The sequence below is a fragment of the Nicotiana tabacum genome, chromosome 22 (genome assembly GCF_000715075.1).
Source record: "Nicotiana tabacum cultivar K326 chromosome 22, ASM71507v2, whole genome shotgun sequence".
Classification (NCBI taxonomy): Eukaryota; Viridiplantae; Streptophyta; class Magnoliopsida; order Solanales; family Solanaceae; genus Nicotiana; species Nicotiana tabacum.
The window spans coordinates 144,093,745-144,115,690 of record NC_134101.1 but is presented as its reverse complement, the minus strand read 5'-3'; the positions used below and the strand labels follow the sequence as shown (position 1 = coordinate 144,115,690).

The window sequence follows — 21,946 nt, the reverse complement described above, 5'->3', positions numbered from 1 at the left end:
ATGCGAAAATGTAAACTAACCTAGAAAGCAAGTAAAACGATCAATGGTTACAAGTATAGATACGCGGGGAATTACACTCAAGTAACAATCCAATGTATTTCACGATTTTACAAATATGAGCGAGTTTATATTAATTAGCCACAAGTAATAATTCTATATTAGCTTCTTCCAAAGACTAACAAGACTTCCCAATTGAATTATTCCTAAATTAATTAAGAGACTAAGCACATCCGGATATGGCTACAAGCAGTTCAATCCTATCCCTAGGTAGAATCTGTAAAATGAGGGTTAAAACCTCAAGTTCTTGTTAATTAATCTTTCTTAACATCAAATAATCTTTCCCAAAATTAATTCAAAATTAATGGGCGATTCCTAAGGTTAGCTAATCCCTTTGGAAACATTAAAGAACAAGAATAATTAAAGAAATAATAACTCACTTCATAAAAGATAAAAAATCATTTAATACATAAGCACAACAAGATATTTAATCCACACTTTAATTATGAATATTCCTATAAACAAGATTCAAGTGTTGAAATAAATACTACACACTTAGATATTCAATACAAAGCAAGGAAATGAAGAAATGAGTACAAATGAGTAATAAATTCTTATACAAAATCTTCAAATCTTCAAAACTCAAGTGTGTGTGCAAACCCTAGCTCCCAAAACTTGTTCTCTCTAGTCTTAGAGACTGAAAATAAGCCAAAGATATGTTTTCAATAGGCTAGGTCGTGTATTTGTGGGTTTGAAATTGAGAAAATATGAAATGTCATTCCAATCTAGGTTTGATGCCCGTTGACTGCACCTGCGGAAGAATCCATGTAGGTGCGGCTCCGCAAATGCGGAAATTGAAGGGAACTCTTGCTCCGCAGATGTGGACTCTCAAGCGCAGATGTGCAATCCCAGAAGTGGGTCTCGCCTCATAGATGCGAACCCAGGCAAGGTGGCTCAGCTCTGCAAATGTGGGCCATTTCTCGCAGATGTAAGGTCGCTTCTGTGACCAATCTTTCGCAGATGCGGAATCCCTTAAGAATTTTGCATTGTTTTCACCTTTTTTTGCTCAATTCCACTTCAATTGAATTCAAACCACTTCATGGTATCATTTACCTGAAAATCTAACCATGCATACCATAAATCACCTTATTTTATAATTAAAGGACACAAAACTAACGAAAAGGGACTAGAATGAGTGGTAAAATCACCACTTATCAGTCGTAACTGCCCCTTTTATATAATATACAACCAAACTCTAGTCTGCAAGCCTCTAAGAGTACCAAAAGAGACATACACATACACAACTAGATCAGGACATGACCCCATCATACCCAAAACGTTTATAACATCTGCCCTCTTACCTATTGACTTTTGAACAGCTACTCCAAAGGAGTGGAGAGCAACAACCAACAACTGAATCATCCACCTACTAGGAGGGGCATCACTGGGTCTGTTTGTAACTATGGGCATCAACACAACAGCCAAAAAGGAAGGGGCGTCAATACAGGATAATGTACTAAGTATGTAAGAAATAAAAAGCACAAATACATCATAGTCATAGCGTAAGAAATGTGAGTACGCGATTCCAACCTGAATACCAAAGACACACCACCGGGGGCGTAAACCAAACTGTGGAAAACTATGGACCATGGATCATAAATGCATGCAAACTTTGTAAAACCCAGCCTCTCATTAGGCCATGCATTAATTGATACCATACACACATACACACACACATATATGTACACACACATACACACACACATACATACATACATACATACATACATACATACATACATACATACATACATACATACATACATACCTTTAGCCACTCTTTGGGGTAAATTTTCATCACTTTGTACTCGGCCTCATAGAGGACTCAGTCGTACCCGGCCTTAGGGGGTCTCGATTGTACTCAGTCTCTATAGAACTCAGCGTAGCCGGCCAAAGAGGACTTGGTATCCTCAAATCATGCATCATCACTCCATACCCGGCCTCATAGGGGATTCGGTCGTACCCGGCCTCAGGAGATATCGGTTGTACCCGGTCTCAACAAAAACTCGGCATAGTCGGCCTCAAGAGGACGCGATAGCCTCAAATCACACATGATCGTACTCGGCCACACAAGGAATCGGTAATATCTTATATCATGCATCAACATACCTAACTTTAGTGGTTGCACAATAAGTGTCGTACCCGGCCGACTATAGCGCGACTCGGTAGAGTAATATATATATATATATATATAAGTGCAACACAGTAAAAGTTCAAGAGGTAACAACTTTAAACATCAGAATGAATCATACTCTCCGATCACGGGATATCAACCGGAATAATATAGACTTTAAAATACATGATATCAGCAAAAGCGAACAAGAACAAGATAACATCATTAAGAGGACTTAGAACTACCAAACCTTACAGTGCAGGAGTCATTTAGAAAGAAGGAGAGACTTACACTAACTCATACCAAGAAAGAAGATTGTCCTACATACCTGATAAGAGATCTACTTATACTCCTGTGGTGGTTAACTTTGCCTTTAAGGAATCTTCAGAATCGATGTCACCAGGCGACAGGTGTTACATCAACGATTCCAAGTCCCTTCAAGCTAAATATTGCTAAATTCATATTCACCTTCGACTTTGCCTTGATTTGCTAGGAAATTCTAAAGGGGCATTGAGAGTATTTGAGAGGACTTGTTCCGGTGATACTTCTAAGAATAAAAAAGAAAGAACTTTTATGTTATTTTATATTATCACCAAGCATTGGAATTTTCACCACTTTTACATGCAAAATGGGTCGCCTTGCCCCGATTGTCGCGTTAGGTGAGACATTTGGCGCAGACCTACTGAAATGTGTGACCACCTTCTGGCTTCGAACGTGTCTCCAACTGATTGGCCACACTAGAATCCACACTCGCCATACTTATTTATGTGTGGGGTGTAACAATTTGCCTGCACTTGGTAGATTGAGAAGGTTGGGTAACAAGTTAATGGATGAATAGCCTAGAGATCTTTTGCAGGCGATTTGGACATTGACCAGATTCCTTCATGAGTGTAATTTTAACCAATCAACACTTTGCTGATGTTAGTACTTTCTTTATTATCTCATCTTTCTTGGACTTACTTGTATCTCTAACTTTAAAAAGTTTTGTTAACAAGGCCGAGATCGATTGCACTGCAGCTTGAAAAGACACTTGGTTGTCTTTTTGCAAGTATACTGGCTTAACCCACTTGCTACCTAGAACATAAGGTATTGATTTTAGCAACCACGAGAAATTAATATCTTTCACATTGGTGACAATGCTAACAACGGCTAGAGTAGTTTTGCTTAAGTGCGACTACTCGCTATGAATTTGTGGACAATGAATTCCTGTCAAGAACAAATCATGCATGGAGCCCGACCTCTTAATTTGAAGTGTAGTGGTGGAGTTAGTTCAAACCATTCTATATTATAATGATTAATATTTTATATCAGTGTGTATAAAAGATAAAATATAAATCATTCTATTGTATATCAGTATGTATACTTAAATATATCCATAAATGGTTGTTGATACCATCATTATTATAACTTAACTTCACCTTAACAGCTTGACTGAATGAATGTTTTGTTTTCTCGATTTCTTGTACAACTTTTAATTTATTTGATTTTTTTTTGTACTATTTTCATTTTCACGCAACATTGCGGTAGTGCAATGACTTGCGCAGGCTGTAGATTTTTTTTTTTTTTTTCTCTAAACATTTTGAATTGTGCAGTTGGGTTTTTCTTACTCTATTGTTAACTATATTTAAAATTTAAAAAATAAAAATAAATTTCATTTTAAGCTGCAAATCGCATTGCAAATTGGTTCCGTCATATCACTGCACAACCAGTCCCAAATTTTGCATCAAGAAAAGAAATATTTGATTAACAACCTTCTCAGGCATCTTTAGCTTAATGATAGTCACATTTTGGGTCCAAAGATTCTGGGAATCTAACTAGTAAAAGTTTCTTCCAAATTCCATCAAATTATTCCTATTGGCATTCCTCTCCGCCTGTCCATTACTTCATTAGTGTCATGTCCACTTTTGCCTTTTAATTAAACCTTCGACTTGATGTGTTATTAAATTTACTCTATTTTTTTCCTTCACATACTTAATTATCAGAGAATAAGGAATATTTAACTAAAGAACAGTCACCATAAAATTACTATAATACTAATTGGTGTACACAATTGAATTGTGGTGTATTAACATTGGACTATCCCATTGGATGACGTATTACATGAACTATTATCCCCATGTCTATTAGACAGAGGCGGACCCAGGATTTGAGAATAACGGGGCACTATCAAAAACATTCTAGCAGGCGAGTTTCGAACCCGCGTCTTGTGACAAGAAGCAAGGTTTATTCTTAGAAGCGGACCATTGCTGCAAGCATAATTTTGTTAATGAGGGTGTCAAGAAAAATATTTAAGGGGTCCCCAACGTATATACAGCTATATATATATAGAGTTTTTGCCGAAGTTAACAGGTTCACGTGACCCCTCAAGTATGATTGTAGGTCCGCCTCTGTCTATTAGCAGTACTGGTCTCTAGCCACGAGCGTACCCCTTACCGGTGAATATAAAATTTTAAAAAATGGCATATATATTAATTCTAAAATAATTAAATATAAGTTCATGATAATGATAAGTTGCTCATCATAGCTAAGTCAGGAGAGAAATCTTGCCCTAATGTGAAATCCTTTGGATATTCCGATTCAAATTGTAAAACTAAGCTATATGATTTTTTATGTATTTGTGTAGAAGTTCAAATCAATAGACAAAATAGGTTGGTTTATATGTAATCCTAAAAGTAGTATCGATAAAGATCAATGGATAATTCAAATAGGTGAAAGTTTAAAAATAAAACTCATTGCCAAAGTGCTTTATAATGTTGCGCCGCAAAATTTAAGAGCGAGCAAGACTATCTTGGTGAATGCAATAAGAACCGGTTGCTCGCCTAAAAACCAAAAAGGAAATTTTACCGACTAACTAAAAATATTTTAACAGATGCATTTTTTTCCGAAAAATATTAGTATTAATACTAAATTAATAAGTGTACAAGCACCATATTCAAGAGCTTACAAAAACAAATCAAGTTATGGGACGATTACCTTTTGGAGTTTTAGTGTTTAAAGTATACATCCTAATTAAGCAACCCAAAAATTACTGAGAGATTTATATTACATAGAATTCTGCAGAGAATATTTTTTTGAAGTATTTTGGATTTGACGTACCTGCACAGAAGTAAAATTTGATCAAAAATTCACATTTGGAACATTTGATACATCTGAAATCACCAGACTAAATCAACAATATTGCCAAAAAAAAAAATCTAATAAAATTCAACAATATTTTACATGTTGTCCCAAAAACAGACCTTGCAAGACGAAGTATAAGGATTAGTCATAGTGTTAGCAAAGTGGGGATGGATGATCGAGTTCTAAATTATTTTTCTAAATTATAAGACATAGTTGGCAAAGTATTTTACCTCGAATTATAAGGTATTAATGCATATTAATAAACATTAATTCGAGAAGTGAAATAGAACCAAACTATTTTTAGTTAATATTGTGTAAACGGCAGGTTCAACTTTAATTTCATGTGCTCGAAGAATTCAGAAATTATTAATTACCCAATTAAACATTTTCAATTTGTTAATATTTTATTAGAATATGGATTTACATCTTTGTACAAAAATATATTTTTTTGATTGAAGGGCAAAATAGTCATTTAATTTTATACGAGCATTTTAGCCTTTTAAATTTAATGGAGGGTCTTCACACTTATAATATAAAATATGAAATGATATAATAATTTTCATCATTTCTTTTAATTAAACCTCAAGTTAATATTTTTGCCGGACTACACTCTAAGTTGGAATTTGGACATAAGAATTGTAAAATTTCGGAAAAAATTATAGTGAAAATGGTATTTGAAAATTAGAGTTGTGTTTGGACTAAAGGTGTCAAAGGGGTGGGCCGGGCTGGTCCGGGTTGAGTAAAAAAGTGATCAGTCAGTCACCAATCCGGGCCAGTTATCGATTTTTCGAAACCGAATTTAACGGGTCCGGGCCCATCCCATGAAATATTGAATCAGAACGGTTCCGGGCCTAAGGGGCCGAACCGGGTTTATTTTTTTTAATATTTTGTATAACTATCGTAATTTATATTAATATAAAGTAAAAATATAAAACAAAAAAATCTTATGAAAAGAGTGTTTGAACAAAGGACACAAAGGTTTTAAAATCCTTATATTTAAATATTTCATTAAGAATTTAAGATAATAGAATACAATAAAGATGGAAAAAAATTGCACTTATAATTTGCAAGTTCTTTTTTTATTTCAAACTTGCAAATTAAAGTTTACATTTAACAATAACTAAATTAACGAAAAAATAATAAATTTAAAGTTTAATTATTAAATACAAAATTATAAATCCAGAACTTTAAAGGTTTTGCATTGCCTTGGTAAGTTCTTCATAATCAATATGAACTTCTTGGTCATCTTCTGAAGTGTTAAATTCATAGGCTTTCATAGTTTCATTTCAAATTTTCATTACATAATAATACTTCAAATTAATCTAACAAACTAAAACATTAAGCATAAATACGTCTAATAATTATAAAATAACACAAATTGTCTCAAATCAACTTAAATACGAATTTCTGGAGGACGCTCAAGACAACTCTTCATATGCCTCCTTAAATAGCATGTGCCCTCCCACTTTCGACGAAGATTTAAGACTCGACCATAATTCTTGCAGTTTACTTTGTGAACTTCTTCATTTTCTTCTACCACCTCAAAGTGTTCCCAAACATATGAGCACACTCTAGAAGCACAAGGCATGATTTAACTTGAATTGAGAATTTAAGTTTGAGAAATAAGAGATGAGCGAAGAAATGAAGAAGGGGGGTGTATTTATAGCTTTCTAAAGGCTAAATTAGTAATTACTAAAAGTGTTATTTTTAAAAAAAATGCCCAAAAAGGGCTATTCTTGCAAAATATCCGTTGGGTCAAATTGGAAGCTAACCATTGCCAATGGTCAAATGAATTTAAAAAATAAAAAATAAATATTCAGAAAATAATCGTTGAACCGGTCCGGGTCGGGCCGATTAATCGGTTCAACAGTTATTTTCCTTGACCGATTTTGACTGGCTCGGTTAACCGGTAAGGAAAATATATACAGATCAACCCCCTAACCCCCCAACCCAGCCCTACCCGACCCTCTACCACCAGTCCGGGCTAGTCCGGGTTAATACCGGTCTAGGCCAGTCCAGAACTAGGTCAACCCGGTTCATTAAACACCCATAGTTTGGACATGGATATAACTGGTGGTGGAATGAAGTGGTCCAAGGTAAAGTGGACATGAAGTTAGTAGGGAGCGCATGCGAGGTTAAGAGGAGTGCGAACAGGGAGAGGTATAAAGTAGCTAGGAAGGAGGCGAAAATGGCGGTCACGGAGGCTGAAACTGCGGCTTTTAGTCGTTTGTACGAGGATCTAGGGGCCAAAGGCGGGGAAAAGAAACTATTCCAGCTGGCTAAGGCGAGGGAGAGGAAGGCACAGGATCTGGATCAAGTGAGGTGTATCAAAGACGAGGACGGTAAAGTATTGATGGGAGAGGTCCAAATTAAGCGAGATGGCAAACTTACTTTCATAAACTTCTGAATGAAGAAAGGGACCAGGATATTGTGTTAGGCGAGTTGGGGCGTTCCGAGAGCCACCGCGATTTTGGGTACTGTAGGCGCATCAAGGTTGGGGAGGTCGTGGGAGCTATGCGAAAGATGAGCAGGGGCAGAGCTACCAGGCCTAACGAGATTCCGGTAGAATTTTGGAGGTGTGTGGGTAGATCAAGTCTGGAGTGGCTGATAGGGCTGTTTAATGTTATTTTCAAGACGAAGAGGATGTCGGACAAGTGGAGGTGGAGTATAGTGGTTTCTTTGTACAAGAATAAAGGTGACATCCAGAGTTGCAACAATTATAGGAGTATCAAACTATTGAGTCACACCATTAAAGTGTGGGAGAGGGTAGTAGAAGCGAGGGTGGGGAAGACAGTGTCTATATCAGACAACTAGTTCGGGTTCATGCCGGGTCGTTCTACTACGGAAGTTATCCACCTTATTAGGAGGTTGGTGGAACAGTAGAGGGATAGGAAGAAGGATCTGCACATGGTGTTTATTGATCTGGAGAAAGCATATGACAAGGTTCCTAGAGAGGTTCTTTGGAGATGACTAGAGGCTAAAGGTGTGCCGGTTGCTTACATTAGGGCGATTAAGGACATGTATGATGGAGCTAAAACTCAGGTTAGGACAATGGGAGGCGACTCCGAGCATTCTTCGGTTGTTAAGGGGTTACACCAAGGATCTGCGCTAAACTCATTCATGTTTGCTCTGGTGATGGATGCACTGACACACCATGTTTAAGGAGAGGTGCCATAGTGTATGTTATTCTTTGATGACACTGTTCTGATTGATGAGACACGGAGTGACATTAATGAGAGGCTGGAGGTTTGGAGACAGACCCTTGAATCAAAGGGTTTCAAGTTAAGTAGGACAAAGACGGAATACCTTGAGTGTAAGTTCAGTGCCGAGCCGAGGGAGGAGGGCATGGACGTGAGGCTTGGATCACAGGTCATTTCCAAGAGAGGTAGTTTCCAAGTACCTTGGGTTAGTTATCCATGGGGGTGGGGAGATCGACGAGGATGTCACATACCGTATAGGAGTAGGGTGGATAAAATGAAGGTTAGCATCTGGAGTCCTATGTGACAAGAAAATGCCTCTGCTACTCAAAGGTAAGTTTTATAGAGCGATGATTAGACCGGTCATGTTGTATGGGGCTGAGTGTTGGCCAGTTAAGAACTCACATACCTAGAAGATGAAAGTAGAAAAAATGAGGATGCTGAGGTGGATGTGCGGGCACAGTAGGATGGATAAGATTAGGAATAAAGATATTCGGGAGAAAGTGGGTGTGGCTCCTATTGATGACAAGATGCGGGAAGCGAGACTCAGATGCTTCGGGCATATTCAGAGGAGGAGCTTGGATGCCCCGATAAGGCGGTGAGAACGGTTGGCGTTGGTGGATACGAGGAGAGGTAGAGGGAGGCCTAAGAAGTATTGGGGAGAGGTAATTAGGCGGGATATGGTGAGACTTCATATCTCCGAGGGCATGACACTCGATAAGAAGCTTTGGAGGTCGAGCATTAAGGTTGTGGGTTAGGAGGTAGTTGAGCATATTTTGTCTTCCAGTGTGAGGTTAGGCTGATAGGATTTAGTCTTAGACTACTAGTGGTCAGGGCTGTGTTTACACTACTCTTCCATTTTTATAGTGTCGTGCATTATTTACTGGTCATTATTTATACCTTTCATCTATTCATTGGTTCTTATGTTGTGTTATTATTTCCATGATGGTACTGATATATTTTTTCTTTTTTTCTTTTCGTCTTCTTGAGCTGAGGGTCTATTGGAAACAACCTCTCTACCCCATCGGGGTAGAGGTAAGGACTGCGTACATACTACTTTCTCCAGACCCCACTTGTGGGACTATACCGAGTTGTTGTTGTTGTTGTTGTTGTGAATGGTTTGAAGTGAAAATTTTAAAAAATAACTTCTTGGAGTTTTTTAAATTTCTGAAATTCAACTTAAAGTGAAATTTTAAATTTTCATGGTCAAATACTAATTTTTAAAAAATTAAAAAAAAATCGAAAAAAGTGAATTTTCTTATGGACAACAGGCCCTAAATATTACGATAAATTTTGGTTTATTAACAATATCCTGACATATTGTCAATTGGTTCAAATGCTCTTTATAAACTTGTTTTTAATTTTATGACCCTAACTCTTTTTTTTTTAATATACTAGTAGGATAAGCCCAGGCTTCGCCCGGGCCCAACACTAACAATGTTATACTTTTAGTTATATGTTATGTTACTTTGTCAACATAAAGGTGTTGATAGTAAATTTTTCTTTTTGGAAGTAAATTTGTTAGTACTAAGCTAAGCTTGCATATTATTTTGTATAGGTATGTGGCTATGGTTTTACTGTTGGATTATAGTTATGATGAAAAGAGTTAGTTTGTATAGCTAATAGTAAATAGTTGATGAAAACCTGCATAGTTAATCACAGAAAATGTGGAAGGATTGTAGTGCAGTAAACAACATCACCAAAATCTGCCTTGGTAAGAGTCAGTTTGCCAAGCTATTTATACAAAATGTGAAACATTGTACTGCAGTAGACAGTTCATGAAAATCTACTATTTACACAAAATGTGGAAGAATGTACTGTAGTAAACAACAACACCAAAATCTGCCTTCAATGTAAGTATTACAACAGCGGTGGGCTAGCAAAATACATTGGAGCGACCTTTGTTGCATTTCAAATCTGATGAGGCACATGTATGAACAACAAAGTGAGAGTTAAATGTAAAATAGTAGTTGAGAATATGTACATAAATTTTGTTTTGGATTGTTAAAAAATTCCAAAATTCTGCTGGACTGTGAGAACTATAGGCTTTACAGTATAAGCAAAATCCATAAGGTTACTTTTTGACATAAAATAAGCATTGTAATGGATAGAAATTGAGAGAAGTAAATGTAAGTGTTCATTAATTAGTAGTCTAAAAGCAGACAACAGAAATTCTATTGAGAATTGCAAATGTCATCCAGCTAAATAATTTAACAAAGAATTAAAATGCATGAATGGATGGATAAACAATGTTGTTACTCGACAAAACTTTTATTATATATGAAATTACTGTTTGTATTTGCAGTTGTTTAGCAGATGCAGCTTTTTTGGTTTGGTGCTTACATATAAAGTAACTTAGTTAAAAGGTCTTAAAAAAATAGGGTCTCTGAAGTATCAGTTCTAACCTTGACTATTTTTGCCGACGACTTGTTGAGTCTATGAGTGGTTTCTTGGTTGGGTTTCCATCTTGTGCCGATGGAGTGCGATTTGCTTCTGCAGAAGTGATGGATTGTACCTTTCTTTTATTTCCCTCACCAATAGTAGTTGATGTTGAAGACTGTGCCGAGTCGAACACAGTCTGTTTTTGCGTGTAAGATATGATAGCAAAGGTGCCAGGTGGTCTATCTGGTGTTCGAAGTAGTCTTTTTTGTAAATGAATTTTGAACAGCTTGTTTAGCAAGTGCTCTCTGATATGCTCAACAGGTAACAACTGTTTCTGTGGGAATAAGTTTGCTATAGATTGAGTTAAGTGAAGACTTTAAACTAATTTGGAGTCACGCAAAATAATTCTAGAGTTGGCAGTATATACACCTGGGCAATGGTAGTTTCATATACTTTCTCTGCTGTCATTGAAAGCATTGTTTCAGCTACTTTGTCTGACACCATTGTTGTTATTGTTCCACTCTCGTCTGTGATTTCAACTTCAAATTCACATCTACAATATTGTGTTTGTGCGATGATAAGGTTTTAGCTGTCAGATGTCATTATTGAAAGTGTGTCAATGGTAAGAGCTATTATTACCTTGGAATCAGCATTCTCTCTAGCTTGCAGTTGATACAAAGAACTTTCTTTTTGCGCTTGATTCGTGCTAGATGTTGACACTCAGAGCATAGAAGTACGAAGAAAAATTGGAACTCACTTGGTAATGATATTTCTCCTTCAACATAAAAACTTTGTGCCTGTTGAGAAAATAATAGAAAGATACTACTTAGTAATCACAACATAGAATAATTCGCAAGATAAAATGGCGATCCCAATATTGGTGTTATTCAGTTATTGGTGTATCATTCTGTTCTTATTTCTTGCGACCATATTATTTGTCTTACTGCTAAGAGTTACGTTACTGGTAATGTTATAGCAGAAATAGAATATACTGAGAAAATATTTTAAGCGTATCCGCTATGTGAAGTTATGTGAAGTTCATTTAGCTAAAAATTGTGTTATAAAACGTCGACAGAGGTTTAGTTTCTATATTCATGTTAATATATGTGTTATTGCATTTGTTTTATGACTTATTGGAGTTAAATCTCTATAGGTATACAAATATTCGGCTAATTTTCTTGAGCTTTATTTGTCTTGGGGTACTCCTTTGTTTGCTGGTGAAAAATATTTCTCTTTGTTTACGTAGTTTCTATGTTGATTTCTGGTAGAAAACAATAATTGTCAGAAGGCTATTTTTAATACGATGTAGAAGCAAAAGAACAATCGATGGTAAGCCCAAGTCATATGTTTTAATATACTTACAGTGGACTGTGAAGGAATGGTTGAAATGAGAACTATTTGGTCTTCAAAAGGTGCAACATTTAGTGTCGAAGGCGATTCTGATGTACTTTTGAGAGTGTATTCAATTAGCATATGTTTGTTCTCCTTTGTCCTGCGATGTAATAGGAGATATTATAGGTTTTTTTTTTGGAATCATATAGTATTAAAAAATGGAATGTATTGGCGAGCAAATAAAACACATTTCATACCAATTCATTAAATTTGTTGTCTGCGGGTACAAAGGATCGATTAAGATTGATGAATTGAACCTTGTTGTCAGGCGAGCCTCTGCATATCATATAGTGTACTTGTTAATGAATAAGTTAACAAATCTAAACATTGATGTACATGTGTGATGTAAAGTAACTTGTGAATACCTTGTTTAAAGTTAGAAACAGCTATTCGTTTTGCAACAATGACAGGATATCTATGTAGCTACTGTAGTAGTTCAGTTCCATCGTTGTCAGCCAATTCCCCCCATATAGTAAACAGAAAAGGTTTTTTCCTATGATATTAAAGATGAAGAATTAAATACATATTTTGTACAGTTACACAGAAATATTAACTATGAATCTCACCAAATAGCTTAAACTTGATCAGCTAAGTATTTGACAATGACAGTCATACTAATTAACATAACCAAAATCTACATAACATTATACTCAATTTCACTAATCCAAAAAACTGTAAAATCTAAATACAGTAAATAAAGAACGACAATGCAAAATAAAAGAAACTAAGAAAATTATTTTATAAAAACACTGTAGGATTTTCATTACCTAAGATTGAAGAAAGAGAACTATTGAATGGTTCTTCAAATCATACCATCTGAATCTGAATGACGCTTTGAGTTTGCTTTTGTATTCGTTTGTTTATTTATTTTCTTTATTTATTTTCCTGAATCTGAATCTGCAGAATTATAAAAATAGTACCTATATGTGATTTGAGAGAAGGGGGTCCGTGGGGATCGAGGATATGGCAATGGCAACTTCCGCTACTCTTCTTCTACTTCACTTCTTCCCCTTTTTGGTTATTTGGGTCCCATTTTTAATTTTACTCCCATGGTCCCAAAATCTTTTAAAGATTTAAAGAAAGTAGAACATCAGGGAAAAAATGAAGACAACTTAGAATTCACATAAGAAATCCAAAACAAATTAATAAAAACAAAGAACAAATCAGAACCCAACCTCAGTTTGTTTTCAGCTTTCTGAAACGGATCTTAAGACCAAACTGAAGAAAAGATTGTTAATCAAGCCAAAACCACAAAGATCTGATCTTTTTGCAGAAGAAGAAAAAGTAGAACAGAAAGCATAAATAAAATGAAATGCTGGAGTGATTGGAATAAACATGCTCTTTATGGTATAGGTGAATCGAAAAGGGCTAACTTCTATGAATTTGTTGACTTAGCAAGTGAGGTCTGCTGGATTTTGGGGCCATGGATGCTCAACTTGGAAGTGGATGCTTGTAACAAGTTATGGGAATTGGGAGTCCACGCATTCGGCGACCGCAGAAAGAGTCAGCAATTATAAGTGTGAGCTGTAAATTAATGAAATTACAGGAATACCCCAGACAAATTAGAAAATTTAAGGGAACACACACGTTGACGGAGAGGTGTCTGTGTTCCCTCTTCTAATAAGTAGGAAAACATATACGACAGAGATTTAGTTATAAAGGGGCACTATGTACAAACGGCACCCTCTTGTCTTAAGTTTTTTTTTTTTTCTATTCCGGGCCCGGTGTCCCGTCACTTATTTAGCCCTCCACACTCCATTATCCAATCCCCCTAATCCCATTTCCATTTTTGCCTTATTGTCTACACACTATTCTTGTTCATTAGTAGTAGTACCATCTCCATTTTTTGACTTGTTACTCTCTTCCTACAAATGTCAAAAACTTATACCTCTGAAATTTAGTTTGAGAGCACTTGCTGAGAGAGAGAGTTAGCTGAATGCATCATCACGCCAACATATCCCTCAAACCACCTTCTTCTTCCAATTCTGCAACCCTTACCCACCACCATGCCTTTTTATCTCCAAACCTATTTCCCCAAAACCCTAATTATGTAGTTCACCCACTCAGGAAGAAGCTTCGTTGTTCCAATTTCAATTGCAAAGGCCTTGAAATTACCGTCCCTAAACTCCGCCCTAACTCTCTCAACAATGGCGATGACAAATTCAGAAGCGTCACTGCTGTCAAAGATGTTGATATTGCCACTCTTGGGAATCTCTGTATCGATATTGTTCTCAATGTCCCTCAATTACCTCCTAAGCCTTTAGACCAGCGCAAGGCTTATATGGAACAGTTATCCAAATCCCCTCCCGATAAGGTTCGTTTTTATTTTCATTAATCAACATACAAGTTTAAATTAAGAAAGGAGATTGCTTCTGCTTCTTCTTTTTTTTTCTCCAGATTTTTCTTACTTAATTAGACTTTAATTCGTATTTGTTGCTTCAGTGGAAGAAATATGTCTGCATGACCTAGACTTAAGGGCAAGTTCTATAAAGCAGTAGTTTGACCGGCCATATTGTATGGAGCCGAGTGTTGGCCAGTCAAGAAATCTCATGTCCAAATGTTGGAAGTAGCGGAAATGAAGATATTGAGATGGATGTGTGGGCATACCAGGAAATATAGGATTAGGAATGACCGAATGAGTATATTGGAGACAAAGTGGGTGTGGCTCCCGTAGAAGATAAGTTGCTGGAATCGAGACTGAGATGGTTCGGACATGTGAAGAGGAGAGACCACGATGCCTTGGTTGGGAGGTGTAAGAGGTTGACCATGACGGGTAAAAAGAGGGGTAGAGGGAGGCCTATCAAGTAACGCTACTTCAGCTTGCCGAGGACATGACCTTCGATAGGAAGGTGTGGAGGTAGATGATTAGGGTTGTGGGTTGACACGCAGTCTAGAGTTTCGTCTAGTCTTTCCAGTAGTATTAGTACTAGTCTTGTATTTTCCTTTTCATAGCCCCTAGCTATTACATGGTGTGTCATTATTTCCAGCTCTATATAGTATCGTATTCTTAGATCTTCGTTATTGCACGTTGCACCATTTGCTTCTATGTCTTATTACCTTGTTGTTGCTACTGTCTGCTTATTGCTTCATTTTTATTTCTCTTGAGCTAAGGATCTTTCGGAAACAGCCCCTCTACCGTCACAAGATATGGATATGTCTGTGTACACTTTACACTCCTCATAACTTCCTTGTGGGATTTCACTGGGTTTTTTGTTGTTGTTGTTGTTGAGTTTTAGTCATGTTAGTACTTCTACTTTACGCCTTATCCTTTTCTAGGAGTTGATTAGACTTCCAGAGATTTATATGTCAGTGCAAAATACAACAACTTTCTACAATACTTTTTATTTTTAATAATAGTCTGAGATGAGTTTGTACGAAGTAACATGATCAGTGAGGATTTCATATAGCTGAACCCACAAGTTGGGACTAAGGCGTAGTTGTTATTGTTTGTTTGTTGTTATGGGTTGGTAGCAACAAAAACTTTTTTGGGTTCACAAGGCTATTGGTGCCGAGGGTCTCCTGGAAACAGCCTCTCTGCCCCTCGGGGTAGGGGTAAGGTCTGCGTACATACTACCCTCCCCAGACCCCACTGGTGGGATTATACTGGGATGTTGTTGTTGTTGTTGTTGACAAGGATATTGTTGCCACTGTAGAAACCAAGTATTCTCTTTGTGCTATTTATATATATGAATTTGACTTTATTTATTATATTAGGACAATAGAAGAAAATATTAAAATTAATGGTTGAAAAGTTTGTTTGGTAGAGAAAATATCGCTTCAAGTTTTAAAATTTTAAATAATTTAATGAATTTGAATTCTTGCCCGCAAGCTAGGTGATGCATGAGTTAGGTGCACACAGTGTTATCAAAAGGCGAAAAGCGCAAAAATGCACTAAGGTTTGTTGGGGGTTTTAAGCACAAATAAAGCGTGAGCTTTGATGAAGAACGACGCAAATGGAGAAAAACTACAAATATGTATGGGTAGTCCAAGACTAATATCTATAAGCATGAATACCAAATATATGGAGAAAGAAATTGAAGAAAATTTATGATTAAATGAAATATCAATTGGTTAGCATCGTCTCTTCGGTATTATGCTCATTGGCAAGGAAAAGTATGCCTTAGAGTCTTGATGGCAACACTAAAACGCCCGCTCAGGGAGGCGACACACTGAATATGTTTTGAGCCTCGCTCCAAGGCTTGAACGCGCTTTAAGTGCGGCTTTGATAACACAATGTGCACATCAAGATTTTGAACCTTGTTGCAAACAAGGCATGGCATTTAAGTGGAGAAGGGTAGAGGGGGCTTTTATCCACTGGGTTTCAACCATGCGCCACCGGTTGCTTGGTTTTCTCGATTATTAAAAAAAAATTGAAGTCTTGAAAGTTTGTGAAAATTTTATACAAATGAAGCGATATCAATCATACTATCAGAAAGCCTGTAAAGCTCCCAGAAAAAACAATTAGGATGCAAGCAGTACTATGAAACTCGAGAAGTTTGTCTAGCACAAAAGCCCCTATTTATGCTTATTACCAAACAAGTCCTTCCATATGGATCTTTGGTTTGTTGAACAAATAATCAATCTATGTTGATGATTATATATAATTTTCATACTTTAAAACTATTAATATGGTGAATGGACGGCATTAGCTGCGAGTAGTTTATCAACAATGAGACACTGTTAAGTTGTGAAACTCTAGTTATTAGAGCATCAAAACTTTAATAAGGCATCTAATGAAAACGTGGATCAAATATGGTTGAGCTCCTTTGCAGCTTTAATGAACTACCTTGATGATTAACTCAAGGTACCAGCGTTTGGGTTCGGACCAACTAATTTTAACAAAGTAAAATTTGCACTTTATGTGCTTGGATATCCACGTCATTGAAAGCTTGCATGATCTCCTCAGTTGTATCTCTTAACATTTGCAAAATTATGGGATGTATAACTTATTTGCAATTCACTAGTTCTTGATATCTAGTCCTATATATGGTGTTTAGACCTCTCCTCAATTAAGTGCGATGTAGAAATACTAAAGCATTGTCCACATATTGCATAGCGCTACTGAAGAATGGGTGGTATTTGCCTGGCATCAATCCGCTTATATTGTTCCAATTCTTGTATCTGCATAACCATGTAAAATGATATCCTGATAATTTAATTCTGCTTCAGCGGTATTGGGAGGCAGGTGGAAACTGTAATGTGGCTATAGCAGCTGCAAGGCTTGGCCTTCACTGTATCACAATTGGCCATGTTGGCGATGAAATATATGGACGCTTCCTCATTGATGTGCTTAGTGATGAGGGGATTAGTATTGTTGGGATGAATGAGCAGAGTGAAGTACTTAATCTTCCAAGTTCTGACTATGAAACACTACTATGCTGGGTGTTAGTGGACCCTTTGCAGAGACATGGTTTTTGCAGGTCCTTTTCATCTTGCTTTTCCCAGTTTTCTTTTCCTTTACTTCTTTTTGTTCCCCCTCCCATCTGGGGTGTCTTTGCTTGCTCAGTGTCTGGGCCACTTGATGTTCCTCAGAGTAGTCTAACCTTTAAGATGTTTAATGTTTTCCAGTCGTGCAGATTTTAATGTGGATCCTGCATTCAATTGGATGAACAAACTATCTACTGAGGTAAAGATGGCCATTAGACAATCGAAGATCCTGTTTTGCAATGGTTATGACTTTGATGAGCTCTCCCCGAACCTTCTTGAATCTGCTATTGAGTGTGCTGTTGAATCTGGGACATCTATCTTTTTTGACCCTGGACCACGAGGTAAGAGCCTTCTTGCAGGAAGACCTGAAGAAAAAAGAGCACTTGGCAAGTTGTTGAGGATGAGTGAAGTGCTTCTCCTGACTTCAGAGGAGGTTTGTATGTCATACTCTAAAAATTGTTTGGTCACATTGTAACTTATTATTGCTTGTGCCTTCTTTTTTTCTTTTTCTTTTTTTTATCGATCAGTTTATTGCTCGTGCCTTCTGCTGTCCTGCATCTTGGTTGGTGCCCTAATAGGATATAACCCAATTATTTGAAGATGCTAAATATAAGCAGTTCTTCCTACGAGTTTAATGAGTTAAATTATTCATTTTGAAAGAGCTCTTCTGATAGCTAAAAGCTATCTTACTGAACATGTGATATTTGGCTAGGTTCTGGTATATACTGGAATCTGGAGTACTGCTTGAAATTTGGGTTGATTTACAAAATTTTATGCAGCTCAGAAGCAGCTAATATTTATGGTATAAACAAGTTCAAGAAAGTTATACTTAGGCTGTGTAGTTCTTTGCATTTGTAGGCTAATGTAGCCCCCTTTTCCCTTTGCATGATATCTTCCTTTTTTCACAATTTATCTGATTCTATTACAAGGTTAGGGAGCGGGAAAATTGGTTTAACTGGGTGATATTCCCATTTGCCATTTTCCTCGGTCAAATCTTCACACTTGCGTGGACCATTACATAGAGAATCATATCTCTAGTAGATTCCCTACTTTTTTGGCATGCCTCTTCTGTACAGGAGCTTTCCCATTATCAATGAAATTGTACTTGTTTTAAAAAAATGCATAAAAGCTTTATAGGAGCTCAATGAGATAAGGAAACTATAGACTAAGTTAAGTTTCCTAAACAAGGAAAATGTAGGCTAAGAAGCTTTTCCCATCTACCAATATTCCTTGGTTGTGAAATAACTATTTAGAATGTTCTATACTACTAACTTAGATATACTCTAAACTATAACTGTATTAATTCTCTTGATTTTCAACCCAAACAATGATCAGTTACTTGGTAAGCACCTTTAATTGTATCAGAAATTAGAAATTGCCTGTACAAAGGGGAAAATTAAAGCAAACTACCCACGGTTACTTGAAAAGCACTTTTATGTAGCACCTATTTCCTTGCACCTATTTCCTTGCACTACCACCACCTCTTTCTACTTTTCGTTTTCATATACATTTTAAATTTAATAAGTTGTAGAGGAAACAAAGCGGAAGTGTGAGAACAGAAAGGAAGGCAAAAAGGGCTCCATTTGGCAGGGTCTAGGATTTGGTTAAGCCATGGATATAGCCTTATCCCTAGTATCAAAGAGTTGGTTTGCTGTAGTTGTAAAGTTGACCTCTAGAACAACGGTAACATGATGTTCGAGCTGATTTGCTGGCTTTTTCCTTGTTGCTATATTATATGGTTCTCGTTGCTGAATTTATACTTTGTATATTCTGGTCATGTTGCTGAAATTATGACTTCCTTTCCTGAAAATCAGTGGACGGTTTTACTGCAATCACCTCTTTCCCTTTCTTCACTCTTTTATATCTGTTACTTATCTGAATCACTGTCTTCTCCAGGCAGTATCTTTAACTGGTATTGATGACCCAATCTTGGCGGGCCAGGAGTTGCTCAAGAATGGAGCTTGTACTAAGTGGGTGATTGTTAAGATGGGCCCGAAGGGTTCAATTTTAATCACCAAATCAAGCATAACTTGTGCACCTGGTTTCAAGGTATCAATTTTCGTGACCCATTGGAAATGTTGTTTCTTGTGAAAAATTACTCGATTCATCTTCTTAACAAAAGTTTACTTGTTCCCTCTGGCATTAATTAGCATATCCTGTGGATATTTCTGTTTTACTTTGGGGTCTTTCTTCAGAGACCCCCACTTAGAGGGTGCAGCACTTGACTAATGACCAAACAACATAACTTTCTTCCTCCTTCTCCCACTCGGAATAAGTGGGAATCGTACAGTTTCTATTTAGTGCATCTTTCCCAAATTTGATATATACATGTTGACAAATGTTTATTCTATCTGATACATGCAATTCATCTACCCATTGTCTGTAATAGGTCAATATTATAGATACTGTGGGCTGTGGAGATAGTTTTGTGGCTGCAATTGCATTTGGCTTCATACATGACTTGCCTTTGAGTTATACGTTAACCCTTGCGAATGCGGTGGGCGCTGCAACTGCTATGGGGTGTGGTGCTGGTAGAAATGTTGCCAGTTTGAGGAAGGTCCTGGAACTATTGAAGGAATCAAATTTGAACGAGGATGATAAGTTTTGGGATGAAGTACTGAATGATAAAGTGAACACTCAGGATTTAACTGTGCTGTCAAAATTGGTTATAAATGGTAACCATCAGGTGAACCGTGTCTCCGTTCAAAAGGTGGTATCAGAACTGCTACCTAAGCTTGAATCTGCACCAGCAAAGAAGGTTGCGGTTCCTTCAAAGAGATGAAATGGTCTTCTGGGACAAATAGATTTTTGTAGCTGTTACGTTGATTGTGGCATATGTACCTTCATGGAAAGAAATGCTTGAATTGGAGATGGGTCTAGCCTGCTCATTATGATATGCACAGTATTATTATGGTTGCTGCCTTGCCGGTGGTGGAATTGGCAGTTTTGATCTAAATAAGAAGTGCCCAGATACTGTCCGTTGATCTGCCTGCATGCATGAGAGGAAATTAGCACATCAATTGAGCATTAGTATTTGCAGGAAATTTGATCGTCCTGCTTGATCTGATTGCTCCAACGTGCACGCTTGAGGAGCTGTGCCTTGCTTCCTGTATTTTTATTCTTACAACATCTGTGACCACCTGGAATATCAGGGGTGATGTTAGTTGACATGTTATTCTGACATGTTACAGAAGGAACCACAAGCCATGTCTTACAATGGATTCTGTTCATCATATTTTTCAAATTTAGAATGTTGTGTAGGAGAAGCCAATTTTTGTTCATCATATTTTTGTTTGCACATCAATTGGCCATTGTCACCATTTATGATTAATATTGTTGGGCACTGAATTCCGTCTTGTCTCCCTTCCGTATAATTTTCCCCTTCTTTCGTACCTCCCTTTCTTCTGTCACGTCTCTTCCCTTTGAAAAATCTGTGAAGTAACACCTGTGTAAACCCAAAGGACATACTGGAAGAGATTCACTGTATCCGTGGATGCAAGCAGGCATGGGGAGGAAAGAACCGAATTCTGGCTGCTATTAGTAGGAAAACCCCCAGGGGGTGGAGCATCAGTGCGTCATCCAAGTGAATAATCTTTTGCAACACCTGTCTTTCATTTCAAGCATCTATATATTGAGGCCACAAGCGTAGTCGCATATGAGTGTATTAATACCGAATCAGATTTTAGTACATAACAGTTGAGGAGGCATAAAAAATTCGACAATTATGTCAGTCACAAAAAGAATTTGCATTAGTCTAATTAAACTCTTCTGGTTTGCATCAACTTGCACTCGTTTAACCATTTGTAAGTAGAGGTTCATCTCCAATACAGCCTTTCTCGTTTAGGCTCCCCTCGTTAGTGGTCCAGTGAACCCCCTATACTTTGTGCCATCATTACGTCGAAGCAACTAGTAGTATCATAGAATTGAAAATTCTGACAGAAGCGTGAGCTGAACCTTACTCCCTTCGGTTCACAATAAGTGACCAGTTTACTTCATTTTGGTTCAAAATAAGTGTCCAGTTAGGTAATCAAGAAAAAATTCAATTTGTTTTTATTCTTTTACCCTTATGTGCATATCCCTAAAAAGTTTTCTCACTTCTCACTATAACTATGTGACCAATATTTAATAAGGGTAGTTTAGTCATATTAGGTATTTTTGTATAGGATTTAGCATTTTCTTAATGGGCGTGCTAAAAGGAAACTGGTCACTTATTGTGAACTGGAGGGGGGTAACATCCAACCTTCATGTCATTCAATAA

At 37.0% G+C, this 21,946-nt stretch overlaps 2 protein-coding genes across 5 annotated transcripts; one reads left to right on the top strand and one right to left on the bottom strand.

The window, feature by feature from the left end:
• Nucleotides 1–10,194: 10,194 nt before the first annotated feature.
• On the bottom strand, nt 10,195–13,901 carry LOC107785157 (uncharacterized). Of its 4 annotated transcripts, none has more exons than XR_001647813.2 (9): nt 13,437–13,748; nt 13,182–13,323; nt 12,627–12,754; nt 12,459–12,537; nt 12,232–12,361; nt 11,509–11,666; nt 11,299–11,422; nt 10,893–11,220; nt 10,195–10,404 (listed from the first exon to the last, which is right to left on the bottom strand). XR_001647813.2 is itself a non-coding variant. In XM_016606390.2 (9 exons), exons 4-8 carry the CDS (start codon nt 12,464–12,466, stop codon nt 10,898–10,900), a joined length of 726 nt encoding a protein of 241 aa, XP_016461876.1. In that variant the 5' UTR covers nt 12,467–12,537; nt 12,627–12,754; nt 13,182–13,323; nt 13,437–13,748; the 3' UTR covers nt 10,195–10,404; nt 10,893–10,897. The 4 variants fall into 4 exon arrangements, 3 of the variants coding, with proteins under 3 accessions (XP_016461876.1, XP_016461878.1, XP_075099838.1); XM_016606390.2 differs by having other exon boundaries at nt 10,893–11,203; XM_016606392.2 differs by lacking the exon at nt 13,182–13,323 and having other exon boundaries at nt 10,893–11,203; nt 13,437–13,901.
• Nucleotides 13,902–13,911: 10 nt separating this feature from the next.
• On the top strand, nt 13,912–21,036 carry LOC107785156 (putative fructokinase-4). The gene is made up of 5 exons (XM_016606388.2): nt 13,912–14,575; nt 17,431–17,681; nt 17,830–18,121; nt 19,585–19,737; nt 20,078–21,036. The coding sequence occupies exons 1-5, from the start codon at nt 14,198–14,200 to the stop codon at nt 20,468–20,470; spliced, it is 1,467 nt and encodes a 488-aa protein (XP_016461874.2). The 5' UTR covers nt 13,912–14,197; the 3' UTR covers nt 20,471–21,036.
• Nucleotides 21,037–21,946: the final 910 nt, after the last annotated feature.

What these genes read in the sequence shown, in the direction of transcription:
- LOC107785157 (XM_016606392.2), bottom strand. An exon ending in CCATTCCTTCACAGTCCACT is followed by an intron (nt 11,667 to 12,231) that starts GTAAGTATATTA and finishes TTTTCTCAACAG; the next exon opens with GCACAAAGTTTTTATGTTGA. An exon ending in ATGAAACTACCATTGCCCAG is followed by an intron (nt 11,204 to 11,298) that starts GTGTATATACTG and finishes TTATTCCCACAG; the next exon opens with AAACAGTTGTTACCTGTTGA.
- LOC107785156 (XM_016606388.2), top strand. Translation starts at nt 14,198, where the DNA reads ATGCATCATCACGCCAACATATCCCTCAAACCACCTTCTTCTTCCAAT. An exon ending in TTCTCCTGACTTCAGAGGAG is followed by an intron (nt 18,122 to 19,584) that starts GTTTGTATGTCA and finishes TGTCTTCTCCAG; the next exon opens with GCAGTATCTTTAACTGGTAT. An exon ending in CTTGTGCACCTGGTTTCAAG is followed by an intron (nt 19,738 to 20,077) that starts GTATCAATTTTC and finishes TGTCTGTAATAG; the next exon opens with GTCAATATTATAGATACTGT.